Source organism: Trachurus japonicus, chromosome 20, assembly GCF_045865225.1.
Source record: "Trachurus japonicus isolate A0001 chromosome 20, Traja_1.0".
Taxonomy (NCBI): Eukaryota; Metazoa; Chordata; class Actinopteri; order Carangiformes; family Carangidae; genus Trachurus; species Trachurus japonicus.
In genome coordinates this window covers 18,017,002-18,033,253 of record NC_140926.1, presented here as the reverse complement: position 1 = coordinate 18,033,253, position 16,252 = coordinate 18,017,002, and the positions used below count along the sequence as shown (strand labels likewise).

Genomic DNA, 16,252 nt, shown 5'->3' with positions numbered 1-16,252 from the left:
TATTTATCTTTTCTGGGACATAATGATTCAAAATATGTTTGACATGAGCCTCTTTTAAGAGTTTAAAGACATTTAAAGTAACTCCAACAATCAGTCATGTGTCTGTTTTGTGTTTGATTTAGTATCTTTGGGATTAGATGTTTTGTCAGATTTTATCAAACCAATAATTGATTACCTGCTGTACCTTGAGTTTGCATTCATTCATCTAGGGTTGCAGCAGCTGTGACTGAATGTAAACAGTTCCTGACATAAAAAAAACAACAAATCAGACTGAAAAGCAGATTCTTAAAATAAAGTGCATAAACTAATAGTTTTGATACAAGATCCTTAGATGTTATGTAGATAGACTTTTTTAAATTTTAAGTAGTAAAGTAGAAGTGAAATGTTTATTTGACAAAGTTTAATCAAAGGGCTGAATTAGCTTGAAAGATTTTCTTTATGATGCATCGACACAGTATTTATTTATATTATCTCAACCTTTCTAACAGCTGTTGATTTCCTCTCTGTCTTTCAGATGCAGTCTCTGACCTCCTGTCAGTGCTCAGTGTGCCAGGAGTGTTTCAGCCAGCACTTCACCATCGCTGTGAGAGACAAACACATCAGAGACATGGTGTGTCCCGTCTGCTCAGAGCCCGACATCAATGACCCGGAGCAGCTGGACAGCTACTTCTCCACTCTGGACATACAGGTGAACTGAGAAAGAGGAACATGGAGGTTTTTCAAAGGCACTGATGGACAGAGGGGGTCCCGGAGCCGAACAACTAGGTACCGGTTGCAATCGGCGAGTCAAATTAAGCCTTGTCCCCAGTGGATGCTCGACCTGCCCGTCACACACCATAATATTTAATTGGACCACTTTTAGCTTTGATTACGGCATGTATTTGCTGTGGCATCGTTTTGATAAGCTTCTGCAATGTCACAACATTTATTTCCGTCCAGACTTGCATTAATTTTTCAAAGATTCTTCGGGTTAAGGCCTGGACTCTGTGGTCACATTGGACCACATTTCCTCCTTGAAGATGATGGTTCCCCACTAATTCGTCCAGTCTTTAAAGGGACTACGAGGAGTTTTGGAAAGCGTGCCTCAGCCTCAGAGCGCACCGTGAAATTCTTGGACCGGCGCAAGATGGACGAAAGCGAAAACATTTGCCAAGAATGTTTTCATTAATCAAGAATGAAAGTCGGAGGTTCGAAGACGATCAGATACCATCCTAGCTCTGACCACAAACTGCGTTATTCTCATGACCCGCCGGGCAGTGTCCGCAAAACCAAAAGTGGGAAATGCTGGGCGAGCCAACAACTAAATAATAATAACAAAATAACGACAAAACAATATATTTATTGAAAATGGATAACATAGATACATCCACATTAATATGAGACTCTTTTATAACCGAAAGCAAACTCCTAGGGGTCTCTTTATTAATACGTTGGACAGTTCTTAACCTAATTCTAGTAGTCTCAGTAGAGATGTTTTATTTAGCTTGATGCCAATAATTTGACCCTTCTGAAACAGATAAACATCTTCTCCACGACCACAGGATGTGTCTGGCGCTGACATGGTTGTTTAAGAAATGAGACTGCATCAGTTAGGGTTAGATAAGTTGAAACATAGCTGAAACATAATCATCCATGCAGTAATTATCCAATGGGAGGCTCTTACCTATTAGCTTAGTTCAATCCAACTGGTGACTTTTTTTTTGGACGGCCAGTGTATGTGCCACTCTCTCACACATCACATCACTTTCATGTTGCTTGTCTTCTGTCTTACAACCAACGACATATACACATGTCTTTACTGTCCTTGCTTACAATCACCAGTATTTCAGAGCTCCTTCCTTAATGTCTCAATGTTGGCTTTTAGGTGAGCTCGCCTCCCCATAGCTCCCCCGTAATTTGAACACTGACACTTGCAGACATTATTTTATTTTTTTTATTTTTTTTAAGTACTAGATAAACTGCAGAGTTATTTTGCCTAATTTAGGGTCAATATACATTGACCCTCTCACATTACTATTTCTTAAAGGAAGAACAAAAACTGGAGGTATGTTGGATGATTGTTTTTATTATTATACACGCATACTTATGTCAGTGTAGACAGGGGAAGCTGAGTTACACTAGAGTAAAAGAAAACAACTTAAATCACTTGAGACTGGTATCAAAACAAAGGTGATGTGGCCTACAGCAGTTTACAAGATGTTATAAATAAAAATCTGAGTCATGTGCCAAATTTCCTCTTTTTTTCTCCTTTGCTGTGTTTCCAGCTGCGGGACTGCCTGGAGACGGACGTGTATGACCTGTTTCATAAAAAGCTGACAGAGCACGCTCTCATGAAGGACCCAAAGTTCCTCTGGTGCTGTCATGTGAGTTCCTCCCAACATCAAAAATCCTGCCTCTCGTTCTTCCCTGTTGCTCTATCAGCTCTCACGATCTGATTTCCTCTCTGTGTAATTTGGATAATGAGATCTTCATACTCACCATTCAGTCTTGTTTAAACTCAGCTAGGCTGCCACAGTTCAGTGTGAGTTCACTGACTTCCTCAACTGAATCCTCCTCTTGTCATCTCAAGATTTTTTCTAGCGTTTGCTCAATGTTTTCACAGTTTGTCCAGTTAAAGTGGCGTCAAAAAGTTTTCTTTGTCCTTAATTGCATCTGATTTTGCGTTGTACCAATGGAAACAACATAAAACATTTTATGTTTTATCATTTCCACAGTAACTCTACTCTGTTTTACTGCTGGTGGTAACAGAGGGCCCTTTGCACCTTGTATTAGACATGAATTACCTGTAACTAAATCTGCTGATCAGTTATAAGTTATGATAAGGGGAAATGTTGGGTTGCCAGGTTGAGGGAAATCCTCCCCCAGCACAACACATTGTGTTCATAGCAAGTTCTTTCAAATAATATGTGGTGAAACAGCTTCTAATTATTACATATTATTAAAACCTGAAGTGTGAAGTTTAAGCCTATGATTTATTTACCTTTAAAGGGATACTCACCATCATGCCAAGGAAGGGTTTGGAGAACTTTCAGAGTTATCAAAATACTTTTGGAGTTCCAGGGGCGGTCCGGCTGGCAACGGATTTTCATATAATGGCGGCGGATAGTGCTCACTTTTGAATCATCCAAAACACAAACTATGAAACATCCAAATACCTCCATACTGCTCGTCTGTACTGACCCAAGTGTCCTGAAGCTGCGACATGAAAAAGTTGTTCGGAAAAAATGAACTTGATCTCTGTTTTTAGCCTTGTTGTAGTAGTAGCTCCCAGTGGCTCTGTTGATGTTTGTGCGCATGCGCGAGATTTGCTGCGAGATGTTAGTTCGTCATTGTAAACCATTGGATGTATGATGTAAACACGGAAGAACATCTCGCAGCAAATCTCGCACATCTCGCGCAGCCTCTGGGAGCTACTACGACAACAAGGCTAAAAACAGAGATCACATTAATTTTTTTCATGTCGCAGCTTCAGGACACTTGGGTCAGTACAGACGAGCAGTATGGAGGTATTTGGATGTTTCATAGTGTGTGTTTTGGACGATTCAAAAGTGAACTCTATCCGCCGCCATTAGATGAAAATCTGTTGCCAGCCAGACCCCCCCTGTAACTCCAAAAGCGCTTTGATGACTCTGAAAGTTCTCCAAACCCCTCCTTGGCATGATGGCGAGTAGAAAATTGGTGAATTGTCAATTTTGGGTGAAGTATCCCTTTAAGAAATTTGTCTTTATTAATAGTGATTTAAAGTTTAACATTTTTTTCTAATGTTTTTTTATCTTCTGTAAATGGGTTCATACCTACAACTATTGTAAGTCTTTTTATATACCAGTACTTGTGCATGATTTGTTTTTTATATAGACATGAAAACCACAAAATCACTCAGGGATGTGTACTGTGCATGTGGTGCATGTGATGCATGTTTACATGAAGTAATCAATATGTCTCCATTTGTCTTGATTAGTGCACCTTTGGGTTTATCAATGATGGAGACCAGCTGAAGGTCACCTGCCTGTCATGCCAGAGAAGTTTTTGCGCTCAGTGCAAGAAACCTGTGAGTATTGTTACAGTGTGTGACCACCTCTCCTGCAGCATTGAGCACTGACATAAAACAATGAACTGTTCTCTCCCTCTCTGGCCTCAGTGGGAGCCTCAGCACCAGGATCTGTCCTGTGAGCAGTTCCAGCAGTGGAAGAGGGACAACGACCCGGAGTACCAGAGGCAGGGCCTGGCTGGCTACCTAAGAGACAACGGCATCAGTGAGGCCCGCCACAAGCTTTACCTTATTAAACCAGTGTACTAGTTCCATGTCATTGCTTTTCCCTGTTTATACAGTATGTCAGTGAGCCTCACCCACCACACTGTTTGGTTCTGCTGTTTCCTAATTGATTGTTGTCTCTGGGTTGACCTACTTCTTTGGAGGCCGCCGTGTTTGCTTTCTCTTTTGGTGCGTTTCTATGTTACACATCTTCAAAAGCTCTTTCTTTGACTCCCACAAAGATAAGCAGTGTGTTGCCTCCCTCTCTCTGATGCTGGTTTTAAATCACTCTGACTTTAAGGGATATTTCAACATTTTGGCAAACTCACCTATTGCCATGATCCCTATAGTTTTAGGAGTAGGTTCATTACCTTTAATTGTCGGTGCAAGCTATTTTGAGATAAGCTGGGCAGATGTGATCTCTGCATGCGCTCCCTCATCAAACTCATCAAATACACAATCCAACAACTCCAAATCACATAATTATACGTTATTATTTCATAGCGTGGCGAATGTGCAGGTCACAACTTGTCCACAAGAGTGTTTTGGAGTTGCTGGATTGTGTATTTAATTTGATGAGGGAAACGTAGAAATACCAGCTCGCCTCTCTGCCCAGCCGATCTCAAAACAGCTTGCACAGACAATTAAAGGTAATGAACCTACTCCTAAAACTATGGGGATTATGGCAATAGACGAATTTGCCAAAATGTTGAAATATCCCTTTAAATTATTTGTTTCAGTCCAAAGAATGTCTGTGCTTGGGTACAATTTTAGGAAATTCCAAACTATTGTACTAGAGCAAGGATTCCCAAACTGTGGTGCACAAGCTGCCGCCAGGGGGTGCGTGACATGAAAAGGGTCAAGGCGGTATGGTGTTATATTTATTAAAGCATGTGTTCAGACGTAGCGTCTTTTGCGTGCACACACCTATTACTTTCAATTTAAATGCGCGTCATGTGCGCTCACAACCCAACATGGCGCCGTAGCGGTGTGCATTCGGTGCAACATGCTTGTTTTTCCGTACACAATCCGTGGCACAGCTCCATGGACCTGTTTCTCCCTCCAGTGTGTGTGTCAGATCCCGGTTCCCCCTCAGGTTGGGTCTCCCCTACCGTTTCCCACGGAGCTCTGCCCCATTTAAAAGGTGAAGGAAGCCAGGTGAAGACATTGTCTCCGAGATGTAGAATGTGTATTACAGAAGAGAAACACACATTACAGGTCCACTGACTTGTATCATCAGAACAGACATGTCCTGTGGCTTTCATCCTCCTTTCATATTTACTAAACAATATTAATTGATATCTATAACTAACTCTTACCCCCAGTCATGTAATTAATGACTATTTTTTATTATTGATGATTTATCTGCTGATTACTTTAACTCTTTGACTGCCAGCCATTCTCACAGCAGCTTCCTCCAGCTTGCCAGGCATTTTCCAGCTTTTTGACTGATTTCCGTAGACCCACCATATATTATGTACTGTTACTACATACACATTCAACCCATCAAAGGAAAGATGAGGGTCTCTAGTTTCCAGAAAAAAAAACTGTTTGTTTCTATCTTGTTCCAGTCTTGTGAAATTGGCGGTTGAATATAGGTTACTTTAGCCCAAAATGCCATTTTGGCACCAAAATCTTGAGAAAAAGAGGTTTTTGTGTCGGCTGTCATTTTCAGGTGAACCAGTACAATTGGCTCCTTTATATTTTGCTTTAGTGATGCCTCAACATCTGTACAGTTGTTCTCTTGTACAATTGGCTCCTTTATATTTTGCTTTAGTGATGCCTCAACATCTGTACAGTTGTTCTCTTGTAAACAACAACTAAATCAACACTGACAAATGACTTTTGATGACAATAGACAAAATATTTAGCTACTGACACACACTACTGCAGCCTTTTTTCCTTCTTTTCTTTGAGTTACAACTTTTTATTTTCTTTTTTTTAGTGTGTGTGCGTACGTGACGTGTGCATACGTGTGCGTGCGTGTGTGTGTGCGTGTGTGTGTGTGTGTGTGCGTGTGCGTGTGTGCGTGTGCGTGTGTGCGTGTGCGTGTGTGCGTGTGCGTGTGCGTGTGTGCGTGTGCGTGTGTGCGTGTGCGTGTGTGCGTGTGTGCGTGTGCGCGTGTGCGTGTGTGTGTGTGTGTGTGTGTGTGTGTGTGTGTGTGTGTGTGTGTGTGCGCGCGCGGATCAGTTCGACAGGTTTTTGTAGCCGAAACACGGCGCTTTAGATCAGATCCAGCTTCCTCTGGTCAGCAGGCAGCGGTCTCACTCACTCTCTCTGTCTCACACACATCTACACACACACACACACACACACACACACACACACACACACACACACACACACACAGCAGCTCTGGCTGACGCCCCCTGAACCCACAGCCACAGACATGTGCGCTCACAACAGACAGACACCGTAGCTCTCTCCTCGTCACGTTCGCCGGCGCCGTCCGTTCCTCATCCACACTAGATCGGGGATTTTCAAGCTGCTATCTGAGTGATTTCTCGCAAAATCTGGCGACTTTCCAAACGCTCTTGATGACTAACGACGAGCGATCGACGGGGTTGTTGTTACTAACGTTTGTGCTTTGTATCACGGAGCTGCACGGAGCTGCACGGAGCTGCCGAGCCGCCATGAGCCCCGCCGCCGCCCCCTAAGCTCTCACCGGCGGCCAGAGTGTCACGGAGCGGCGCCGCTGCAGTCAGACACCCGCACCGCTCCGTGAGGGGGGAAAAACACGCTATAGTTTTCATATCTCTCAATCCAAATGTGTTTTTCTGCACTTTATTTTGATGATACAAGTCTGATCTTCACAGAGGAGTAGGGCAAGACATTCAACATGGCGTTGCCATTAAAAAAACGCTAAGACGAGTTATCTCGTCTTTGGCAGTCAAAGAGTTAATAATGTGATCTTCATCTTAAAATGCATCAACCACAGTATCATCTCTCATCTATAATCTATGCTCCTTTATTGACAATTACAGTTATACAGAGCAGCTATCTGGACAAGTGCAACATTACAATGATATTTGCATATAGGTTATGCATCAATAATAATGAAACAACAAACAATGTAATTATATGATATAGATTCTCAGTTCCAGCTTCTAATGTAATGCCGGTCTTTGAGAGTGAACAGATTGTCTTTGGGTTTTCTGATCATTTAGAGACGCATAACGAGGAGTGTGATGCTGTTGTGCAGGATATTGTGAACCATTGTGTTAGATATACCATTGTCAACCATTGTCTTTCAGTGTGGTGGAGAGAGGGAATAGGATTTAGTTGTTTCGTAGTTGAACAACATTAGATAGTGTTTCAGTCTCCCGGTGGAAGAGGAGCTTCTCAACCAACACCGCTGACTCATTCTCTCCAGCTCGGCCGTCCTGGCTCATGTGGCCTTCTAAACAAAGAAACACATCTCTTTAAACAATACGTGGAATAAGGAAATTCACCAGGATGTGGTGTCTTTTTGCAGCTTGTCCTCACTGCAGGTTCCAGTACGATCTGACCAAAGGCGGCTGCATGCACTTCAGCTGCTCCCAGTGCAGGTACCAGTTCTGCAGCGGCTGCAACAACCCCTACCACAAGGTGAGAGCCACTTAACAACGAATCACTGTGAATCACAACACCAGTGTTTCAACATCATATCATGCTTGGTTTAATTACACCGCTCGCTCTTTCTGTGGAAAGAAAGGCACTGTTGATTCATGCATTCAGCAACCCTGCCTCATTGAGAGATAAGCGAAAGCTTATAATAAATTCTCTTGTAAACCCCAGAAGTTGAAGAAACAGATGGTTACACCTGGGACTTGAAAACAGGCACAAAACCTGTCTAGGTTGAGATGATAGATGTGGATCGTCTTTTAATTAATCCTCAGAGGAGCAGTTTGTTTGGTCTGATCAGATCTAAACCAGATTGAGAATTACTGCTGTCATAGCTCTCCCTGAGCGATATTAACGGGAACTGTGATTCTTCTGTTATTCAATGTAAATTCTGCAAATAACACACATTTTTAATTAGCTTTTAATCATTTTACAGAAGTAGACAGATTTTAGATGTCAGTTAAAACAATGACCCGACCACAACCTCTTGAATTTCTTTTGTATTCATTTTTGCTTTGTGTCACAGACAGGTTGTAAAACACCTCTTTGCACGATACCTGGACTACATGCCCACCACCCTCGCGACTGTCTCTTCTATTTAAGGGACTGGGAGCCTGCCAGGCTGCAGGCGCTGCTCCAGGTCAGTGTGCTGTTCAGGGTGGCAGTCATTCCTCTGGCTGCAGTTACTATTACGTGATTCATTCAAACACAGAATGTTAGAAAATAGGGGAAAAGTCCCACTATCATTCCCCTGAGCCTGTGGTTGCATATTCATATTGCTTGTATCAGAACATTGGAGCACATCAGCAGGATCTCTGCAGGTCCTCAAAATAACTGTATAGGTAATAAAAACTTTTACATTTAATTTCCATTTTTTTAATGTGATTGTTGGACACTATTTTTAGACCTCTCATACTATGTAAAATTAGTATGTGGACCTTAAATAAACTGTTTATTGTCACCTATTTTCTGTTACTTATCCAAGTCCCGGTCACGTTTTTAAGAATTAACTAATATTTAATCACAGGATCATTAGTTTGATTCCAACAGCAGCCTTTATGTCCATTAGTGACCTCACATCTTGCTGTTGCTTCCTGTCACAAACCTTGAATGTAAATATATCCATTTCTCCCCTCAGAGGAACGGCGTGGAGTTCAACATAGACCCTTCAGATGGATCTCAAACTGGTAAAACAGCTTTTTATTCACCAGCTACAAACAATCTGTTTACCTCCATTATGTACAGGAAGTAAAACAAACTAAATTCAATTATATGCTTTATAAAGTTAAAACATATCTTGGAAAACCTGGAATTGAAACAAAACTGTGATGAGTTTTTAAACTTAATGAAGTTGCAGTCTGGAATCTGTCTGACTGATGTGAGAGGTGTCTTTATTGGTCAAGACCAAGGGGGCAGTTGTCGGTTTGAGAAGTGAAGCTCACTTCCGCGTTCAAAAAACTGCAATCCCCTCGAATTCCTCTGGGGGCTGGTGTCAGAAGGGAGCATTCCCCATAGACCCCCATGTTAAAATCACCGACTTTACATCCTCAGTAAACATGTTAAAAGCCTGGTGTCAGAACGTTTCTTCGTCTCAATCGATAGTTTCTACCCCCGCACACACTCTGAGGGGGGTGAATTTTTTTTTAACTCCACAGTTTTACTGTTATTAGGTTAAAATTCTGGCCAATTAGGGCGCGGAAACGTTGAGTGACAGGTCCGAGCAGCTCCGTGGACAGGCTGCTTCGAGGCCAGTGGGCGGGTTCTCGGCCGGCCAATCCAACATGGCGCTGTTCAGGCCGCCATATTTGAGTCACAAAAACGACTCCCCAAAACCAATGGGTGACGTCACGGACGCTACGTCCATTCTTTTTACAGTCTATGGTCAAGACTAAAACTAAGACAGTTTTTACTGAAACAGAAATGAATCCCTCTCTGCTCTGGAAAAGCACATTTTACAATCTTTTTTTCAGTTTTTCTGAAACCAGTATTTTGTTGTGGCTGTTGTTAGGAAAGATTTTGGAGTTAGGTGTCATCCTAACTTCTGAGGAATGCGAGTGTGCAATAGGTGATTGTTGTTTCATCCGTCCAGATAGATTGAGGTTGGATAGAGGGATAAAGCCCAGTGGATATGCACAACTGCACATGTTTAGCCATAAGTACTTCACATTCCCTTCTGCAGCATATTTGAGGGCCAGTTTGTTTAGACTTCTGTTTGGGAGTGATGAAAAAGAAACAAATCAACTTTTTCCATCAGACATCTCTCCAGGTCTGGGACTGGGATTTGGCTGAAGGTGATTCTATTCTCCAGATATGCAGCCACGAGTCTTCAGTTATTTCAATATCCAGATATTTTCTCCATCGTTGTTTCATGTAGTGTTTAGTGTCCTTACTCAGTGATGTGATGCCGTGGTATAACCGACTTATAAGCCATTCCTAACCCTCATTGTTTCCTGAGTTGTCCTCATCAATATACTATCAGCTTTTAATTCATCTATTGATGCAAAGCGCCATGTTCTTAACTCCACGATTGACTTCATTCTCTCCTCTTTGAACCAGACGCTTGTGGTGTGATGGAGCAGAAGGATGAAGGTGATCACCAGATCGATTCACCCTGCGGCGGTCAAACCCAGCCGGGAAGCGCGGGACTCTGCGAGTGAGTGTCTCTGAACATGGCTGCTGCTGTGTCTGTGATCGGCCTGCGAGTGACAGACACAACAGCTGCACTCTGCTCTGAGTCTGTGAGCAGCTGCTCAGACCGAGGTCATTTGAGCTCAAGATTCACAAGGGGCCAGTTGAATATTATGTGTTTGAGAGTGTCTCAAAACACTAACATGGCTCTTTAAAGGACAATTCCGGTCGAATTCAACACGGGGGTGTATTTTCATATCATTTTAGGTCTAAAAGAATGAATCTGAAGATTTTCAGTTTAATTGCTCCTGTTTTGCGGTAGCTGCGTCTGTCCCTGCATCGCCACGGCAGCAATGAATGGGAGTGGATGTAAGTTCCGCTGTTTAGGCTGTTTCCAGCCCTCAAAGCCGCAATTTTTTTCCACAGACAGCGTCAGATGGCTACTCAAACATGCACCGAGAAGTTTATTTACTTCAAGCAAGCCGACATGTTTGTAAAAGTCGATCTAATTCAAAGTCTCCCGGAGTCTCGCGCGAGCCCGAAGTTGCAGTGCTGGTGTATTCAGGCGCAGTAGGAGCTACCGTTTGTGTCATAAACACAGGAATATCAACTCTTTACTTGCTTGAAGTGTACATTTTTTTCCACAGACAGCGTCAGATGGCTACTCAAAGATGCGCCGAGAAGTTTTTATTACTTGAAGCAAGTACAGAGTTGATATTCCTGTGTTTATGACACAACGGTAGCTTTTCCCACTGCTCCTGAACACACCGCGCACGGCAACTGGGTCTCGCGCGAGACTCCGGGAGACTTTGAATTAGATCTAGTTTTACAAACATGTCGGCTTGCTTGAAGTAAATAAACTTCTCGGTGCATGTTTGAGTAGCCATCTGACGCTGTCTGTGGAAAAAAATTGCGGCTTTGAGGGCTGTAAACAGCCTAAACAGCGGAACTTACATCCACTCCCATTCATTGCTGCCGTGGCGATGCAGGGACAGACGCAGCTACCGCAAAACAGGAGCGATTAAACTGAAAATCTTCAGATTCCTTCTTTTAGACCTAAAATGATATGAAAATACACCCCCGAGTTGAATTCGACCGGAATTGTCCTTTAATGAAGGAATGTGTAGTAAATATGGAAATGTGATTACACACCTTTTATGACAGGAAAGTTTGAATGAATTTATCAAGTTTATGAAAGTTGCATTCAAATACTTAAAGGGATTGTTCAACATTTTGGCAAATTGGCCCATTGCCATAATCCCTATAGTGTTAGGAGTAGGTTCGTTAACTTTAATTGTCGGTGCAAGCTATTTTTAGAACGGCGGAGCAGAGCCGCAAGCTGCTCAGAGCTACGCTATGGAGGCTAATGGGATTTCTTGGTTTCCCTCATCAAACTCATCAAATACACAATCCAACAACTCCGATTATGGCAATGGGCCAATTTGCCAAAATGTTGAACTATCCCTTTAATAAGTCCCCATTACATTTTTATATGTTGATATAAAATGACATTTTGGCCTGTTTTCATTAAAGTGTGTAAAATCATGAGGTCTAAAATGTGTCATAGTTGAGAGGGCTCTGGTGTCTGGGTAGTCAGAGCATCCTGTGTTGGAGCTCTTCCAGCTGGTAGGAGGTCCTGGGCATTTCCCAGGAAGAGCTGGAAAATGTTGCTGCAGCTCTGACCCACCCCCGGGTGGATGGGTCCAGATTAGAATTGAGAAACCATAGAAAAGGAACGTGTGCTTTTCTCAGGAAAGAAATGCTGCACATTTAAACTCTTTATTATTATTATTATACTGTTAAAGTGTGAAATGTTTTTCTGGAAGTGAGGAACTAACAGAGCCATCAGATGACTCTACAGCTCCTCCTCAGCTTTACAGAGCTTCACAGTGATTTTAATGTGGTTCACTGTGGTTATTCTCATTCAGCATGATGCAACAAACGGCTGACAGACACAGTGAGAGATCAGCTTGTGAACACAATGTCACAATTAAAAGTTAACAGAGCCAGACGTTTCCCTCAGGAGGAGGTGTAGAACAAAAATCTTCCACATTTAATGTATCTGATTAAAAGAAACAATCCTGAATGTGTGTTTTGTAGTGTATATTCTGTAAATCTCTCTCATAAAGATACTCTCTCAGGTGAGATTTTTAACAAATGTATGTGTATATGTTTTTTTGCAGCAAGCACTACAGGGAGTACCTGGTCAGTCTGATAAATGATCACTCTCTGGACCCGGCTCTGCTCTACGACGGCGCCGAGCTGATCCGAGCCTGTGAGCGATACCAGGTGGACACGCAGAGAGGAGAGAACGAGGAGGACAACGGGTATCATGCCCGACTGCAGAAGGTAACACACACACACACACACGGTTCACTCAGAGCCCTACTGCACCAGCTTCTGACCTGTAACTCTCTGCTGGAGATGTCATGACGTTTTGTAACTAAACCTTACACCAGTAACCTTCACTGTGCTCTCTGGTCAGCAAATCATGTGCAATAGTGACACTGGTGATAAATAGTGATAAAAGTCGCGGTAGCTTTCCATTACTTTAATCTTTTGTGAGTTATTGGCTTCTATACGTACATGCTGATACCAATGTAGTTGCATGTGCATTAGGAAGCATTAGGAACAGTAAATATGGAAATGTGATTACACGCCTTTTATGACAGGGAAGTTTGAATGAATTTATCAAATTTATGAAAGTTACATTCAAATACTTACAGGGCTAGTTCAACATTTTGGCAAATTGATCCCATTGCCATAATTCCTATAGTTTTAGGAGTAGGTTCGTTACCTTTAATGTTGGTGCAAGCTATTTTTAAAACGGCGGAGCAGAGACGTGAGCTGCTCAGAGCTACGCTACGGAGGCTAATGGGATTTCTTGGTTTCCCTCATCAAACTCATCAAATACACAATCCAACAACTCCAAAACGCTCTGGTGGACAAGTTGTGACCTGCACATTCACCACGCTATGAGATAATAACAGAACGTCACAAGACAGAGTTGTTTTCGAGGTAAATTCATGCAAAACCGCTGATGCGATGAGTTTTTCGGCAAGCAGTCTCTGCATTTGCCTCAAAAACAACTCCATCCCATAACATTTCATTATTATCTCATAGCGTGGTGAATGTGCAGGTCACAACTTGCTCACCAGAGCGTTTTGGAGTTGTTGGATTGTGTATTTGATGAGTTTGATGAGGGAAACCAAGAAATCCCATTAGCCTCCGTAGCGTAGCTCTGAGCAGCTCTAAAAATAGGTTGCACTGACAATTAAAGGTAACGAACCTACTGCTATGACTATAGGGATTATGGCAATGAGCCAATTTGCCAAAATGTTGAACTACCCCTTTAAGCAAGACTGAATCCAGACAGATGCAAGCTGAGTCCAGGTCAAAAAAAGGGCATGGGCAGAGTTCAGAGCAACAGAGTTTATTTCCTTAGATAAGACAAACCAGTGCCAGCACCCAGGAGCTGAACCTGATACAATGATCACAAGTGGCATCTTTTATGGCAAAACCCTCAGATTTCTTTCATGAAAATCCTCACCGTATCCCATGTAGACCTACTGGATGCATTCTTGTTTCACTCTTATCACCAGTGCCTCTACCATTTGAAACAGAAGCTTTATTTCCAGCCTTATGCCCCGATGACTGTTTATAATCTGCCATCCTGCCCACAGAGTAATTATCAGCATATCTTCTGCATCTGCAGACAGTGTTGCAACATGTGGACCTTTAACCTACTTACTGAGCAGAGACCAAACACCTCTCTCTGCATCACTCATTATCAGCCTATTTTCATTAGTCACAGTTACTTCTTACATAAAGTTTGAGGCTTAAAAATTTCTCAAACTGTTGTCACCACAATCTCCAGGCTTCAGATTTGGCTGAGCAGCTGCATCGCTTCTCCCCTGTGTCTGCAAATAAAGCAGATGTTTAACACACAAAAAAACAAAAAATGTTTTTGCAGAGTTATTTCAGTCAACCATTGTGTCTGCATGAAAGGTGACTGAAAGGGAGTTCCCCTGTACAGAACATTATATGGAGTATAACGCTCCCTGCATCACAATTAACTGCAGCACACATTAACTTCATCTGTACAGCATGTTCAAACTGAATCTAGAAAAACTGGTTTCCCCTTATTGCGCTTCTCATAAACGCGATCAGTTATGCTTTACAAAAAGCCTGATGTGTTGTTTTTTTTTGTTGTTGTTTTTTTTCTCTTGACAGAAACTGATGGAGGTTCCTCTTGGAGAGAAGGTTCCCCGTACTAAATAAAGATCACTGAAACTCTCATCATTAGTGGCCTCAGGAAAAAACAGCAGAGTTCTCAATAAGTGACAACACTTCTGACTCACCTCAAAACCATGGCCAAGCCAAACCACAGGAGAAACATGAATGTGTGTGTGTGTTGGCCATATGAAGCAGCTGTGTTTGATTTGTGTCCTTTGTATCCGTCTCAACTCTTCTCACAGATAAAAAAATATATAGAGTATATATTCTTCATAGATCAAAAAGTGAAATGGAGTTTGAAGAGAAATGTTTCTATAGAAGGAATTCCATGTGATTTAATGTAAAAACATTTAAAGGAACGTATTTGTATGATGTTGAATCCAAGAATCTGATGATTTATTATACTTAATGTTGCAATATCGGGCAGATTATATTAATAAAATATAAACACATAATTCAATGTTTCACGGGTTAAACTTTAAGACTTTCTTCCTAATGGATGGATGAATGGATGGATGGCTCAAACTCAACAACTGAATAAATATGATCATTTTGAAACGTGGACTTGTTTATGTTTTCACATTAAAGCAGAAGTAAGCGATCCGGTCGTTTTGGCTAATGCTGCGTTCCAGGCAGGCTTTTGGAACCGTAAATTACAGCTTCAAGTCACGACTTACGACTTTGTAGCGTTCCAGGCAACCCACTCGTGTTTTTCCGACCTGTTTTACCTGTGAAAGTCACTATAACGGCCACTCGTAACTTCCGACCCGTGAACTCGTACCAGATCGAACTGGTACGACTTTACAGGTCGGAAAAACACGAGTTACGGGTTGCCCTGAACGCACCATAACTTCTTGTCAGCCGATGGAGTTAGCAGCCCCCGCCCTCGTCACGGATCTATTGGTCCTCGTCCCTACGTCACCACATTCACGCGCATCCCTTGGCTGCACACACAGCCCTTTATGCCGTTCTCTCTCCTCATTGGATAAAACTTGTAGGATACGAGAAAAGTTTTCTCCTCGGCTCAGAGCAGAGCAGAGTGACTGACAGACCCGTGTTTCAGACCAAACACTCTATGTAAGTGATTGCTGTCGGAAGATATAACTATTTAAGACTTATATTAACACAAAAATATCGCTTACTTCTGCTTTAAATACATAGAGGATTATTGTTGCTAGATTTCCGAGTAACTACAATACCACCCAGTCTGGTAACTGATTCACTTGAGGTATGTGCTTATTTACTTTCTTTTCCTTTTTTTATATTAAGTACTAAGACTTCCAGTGGTAACACACACATTACACATTCCAGGTACTTTTCATTTGTGTATTTTCATGCTTTTTTAGTCTACTCATTGATATATGAGTTAGTTCAACAGCGAAAAAAAACTATATTGATATTTATGATATGGCTTATTTAGTCATTTTTCATTTTGTTTTGATTGATTTTTAACATTTTTTCATTGATGTGTACAGCATTTTCGCACGCACACACACAGGTACATGTTCATTCTCAAAAGTACACACATCAATA

The 16,252-nt window shown here is 42.0% G+C and overlaps 1 protein-coding gene across 2 annotated transcripts in view; it reads left to right on the top strand.

Annotated features, from left to right (window-relative positions):
• LOC146966791 (E3 ubiquitin-protein ligase RNF31-like) overlaps positions 1-15,282 on the top strand; it is a 28,276-nt gene extending 12,994 nt beyond the window's left edge. For both annotated transcript variants that reach the window (XM_085763682.1, XM_085763680.1), the window contains exons 14-23: positions 515-688; positions 2,265-2,363; positions 3,959-4,048; positions 4,139-4,253; positions 7,728-7,840; positions 8,382-8,495; positions 8,994-9,042; positions 10,412-10,508; positions 12,667-12,832; positions 14,717-15,282. In XM_085763682.1, coding sequence (XP_085619808.1) covers positions 515-688; positions 2,265-2,363; positions 3,959-4,048; positions 4,139-4,253; positions 7,728-7,840; positions 8,382-8,495; positions 8,994-9,042; positions 10,412-10,508; positions 12,667-12,832; positions 14,717-14,764 — 1,065 coding nt within the window. In that variant the 3' untranslated portion in view covers positions 14,765-15,282. The remainder of the gene's footprint in view (positions 1-514; positions 689-2,264; positions 2,364-3,958; positions 4,049-4,138; positions 4,254-7,727; positions 7,841-8,381; positions 8,496-8,993; positions 9,043-10,411; positions 10,509-12,666; positions 12,833-14,716) is intronic.
• The last annotated feature ends 970 nt before the right edge of the window (positions 15,283-16,252 follow it).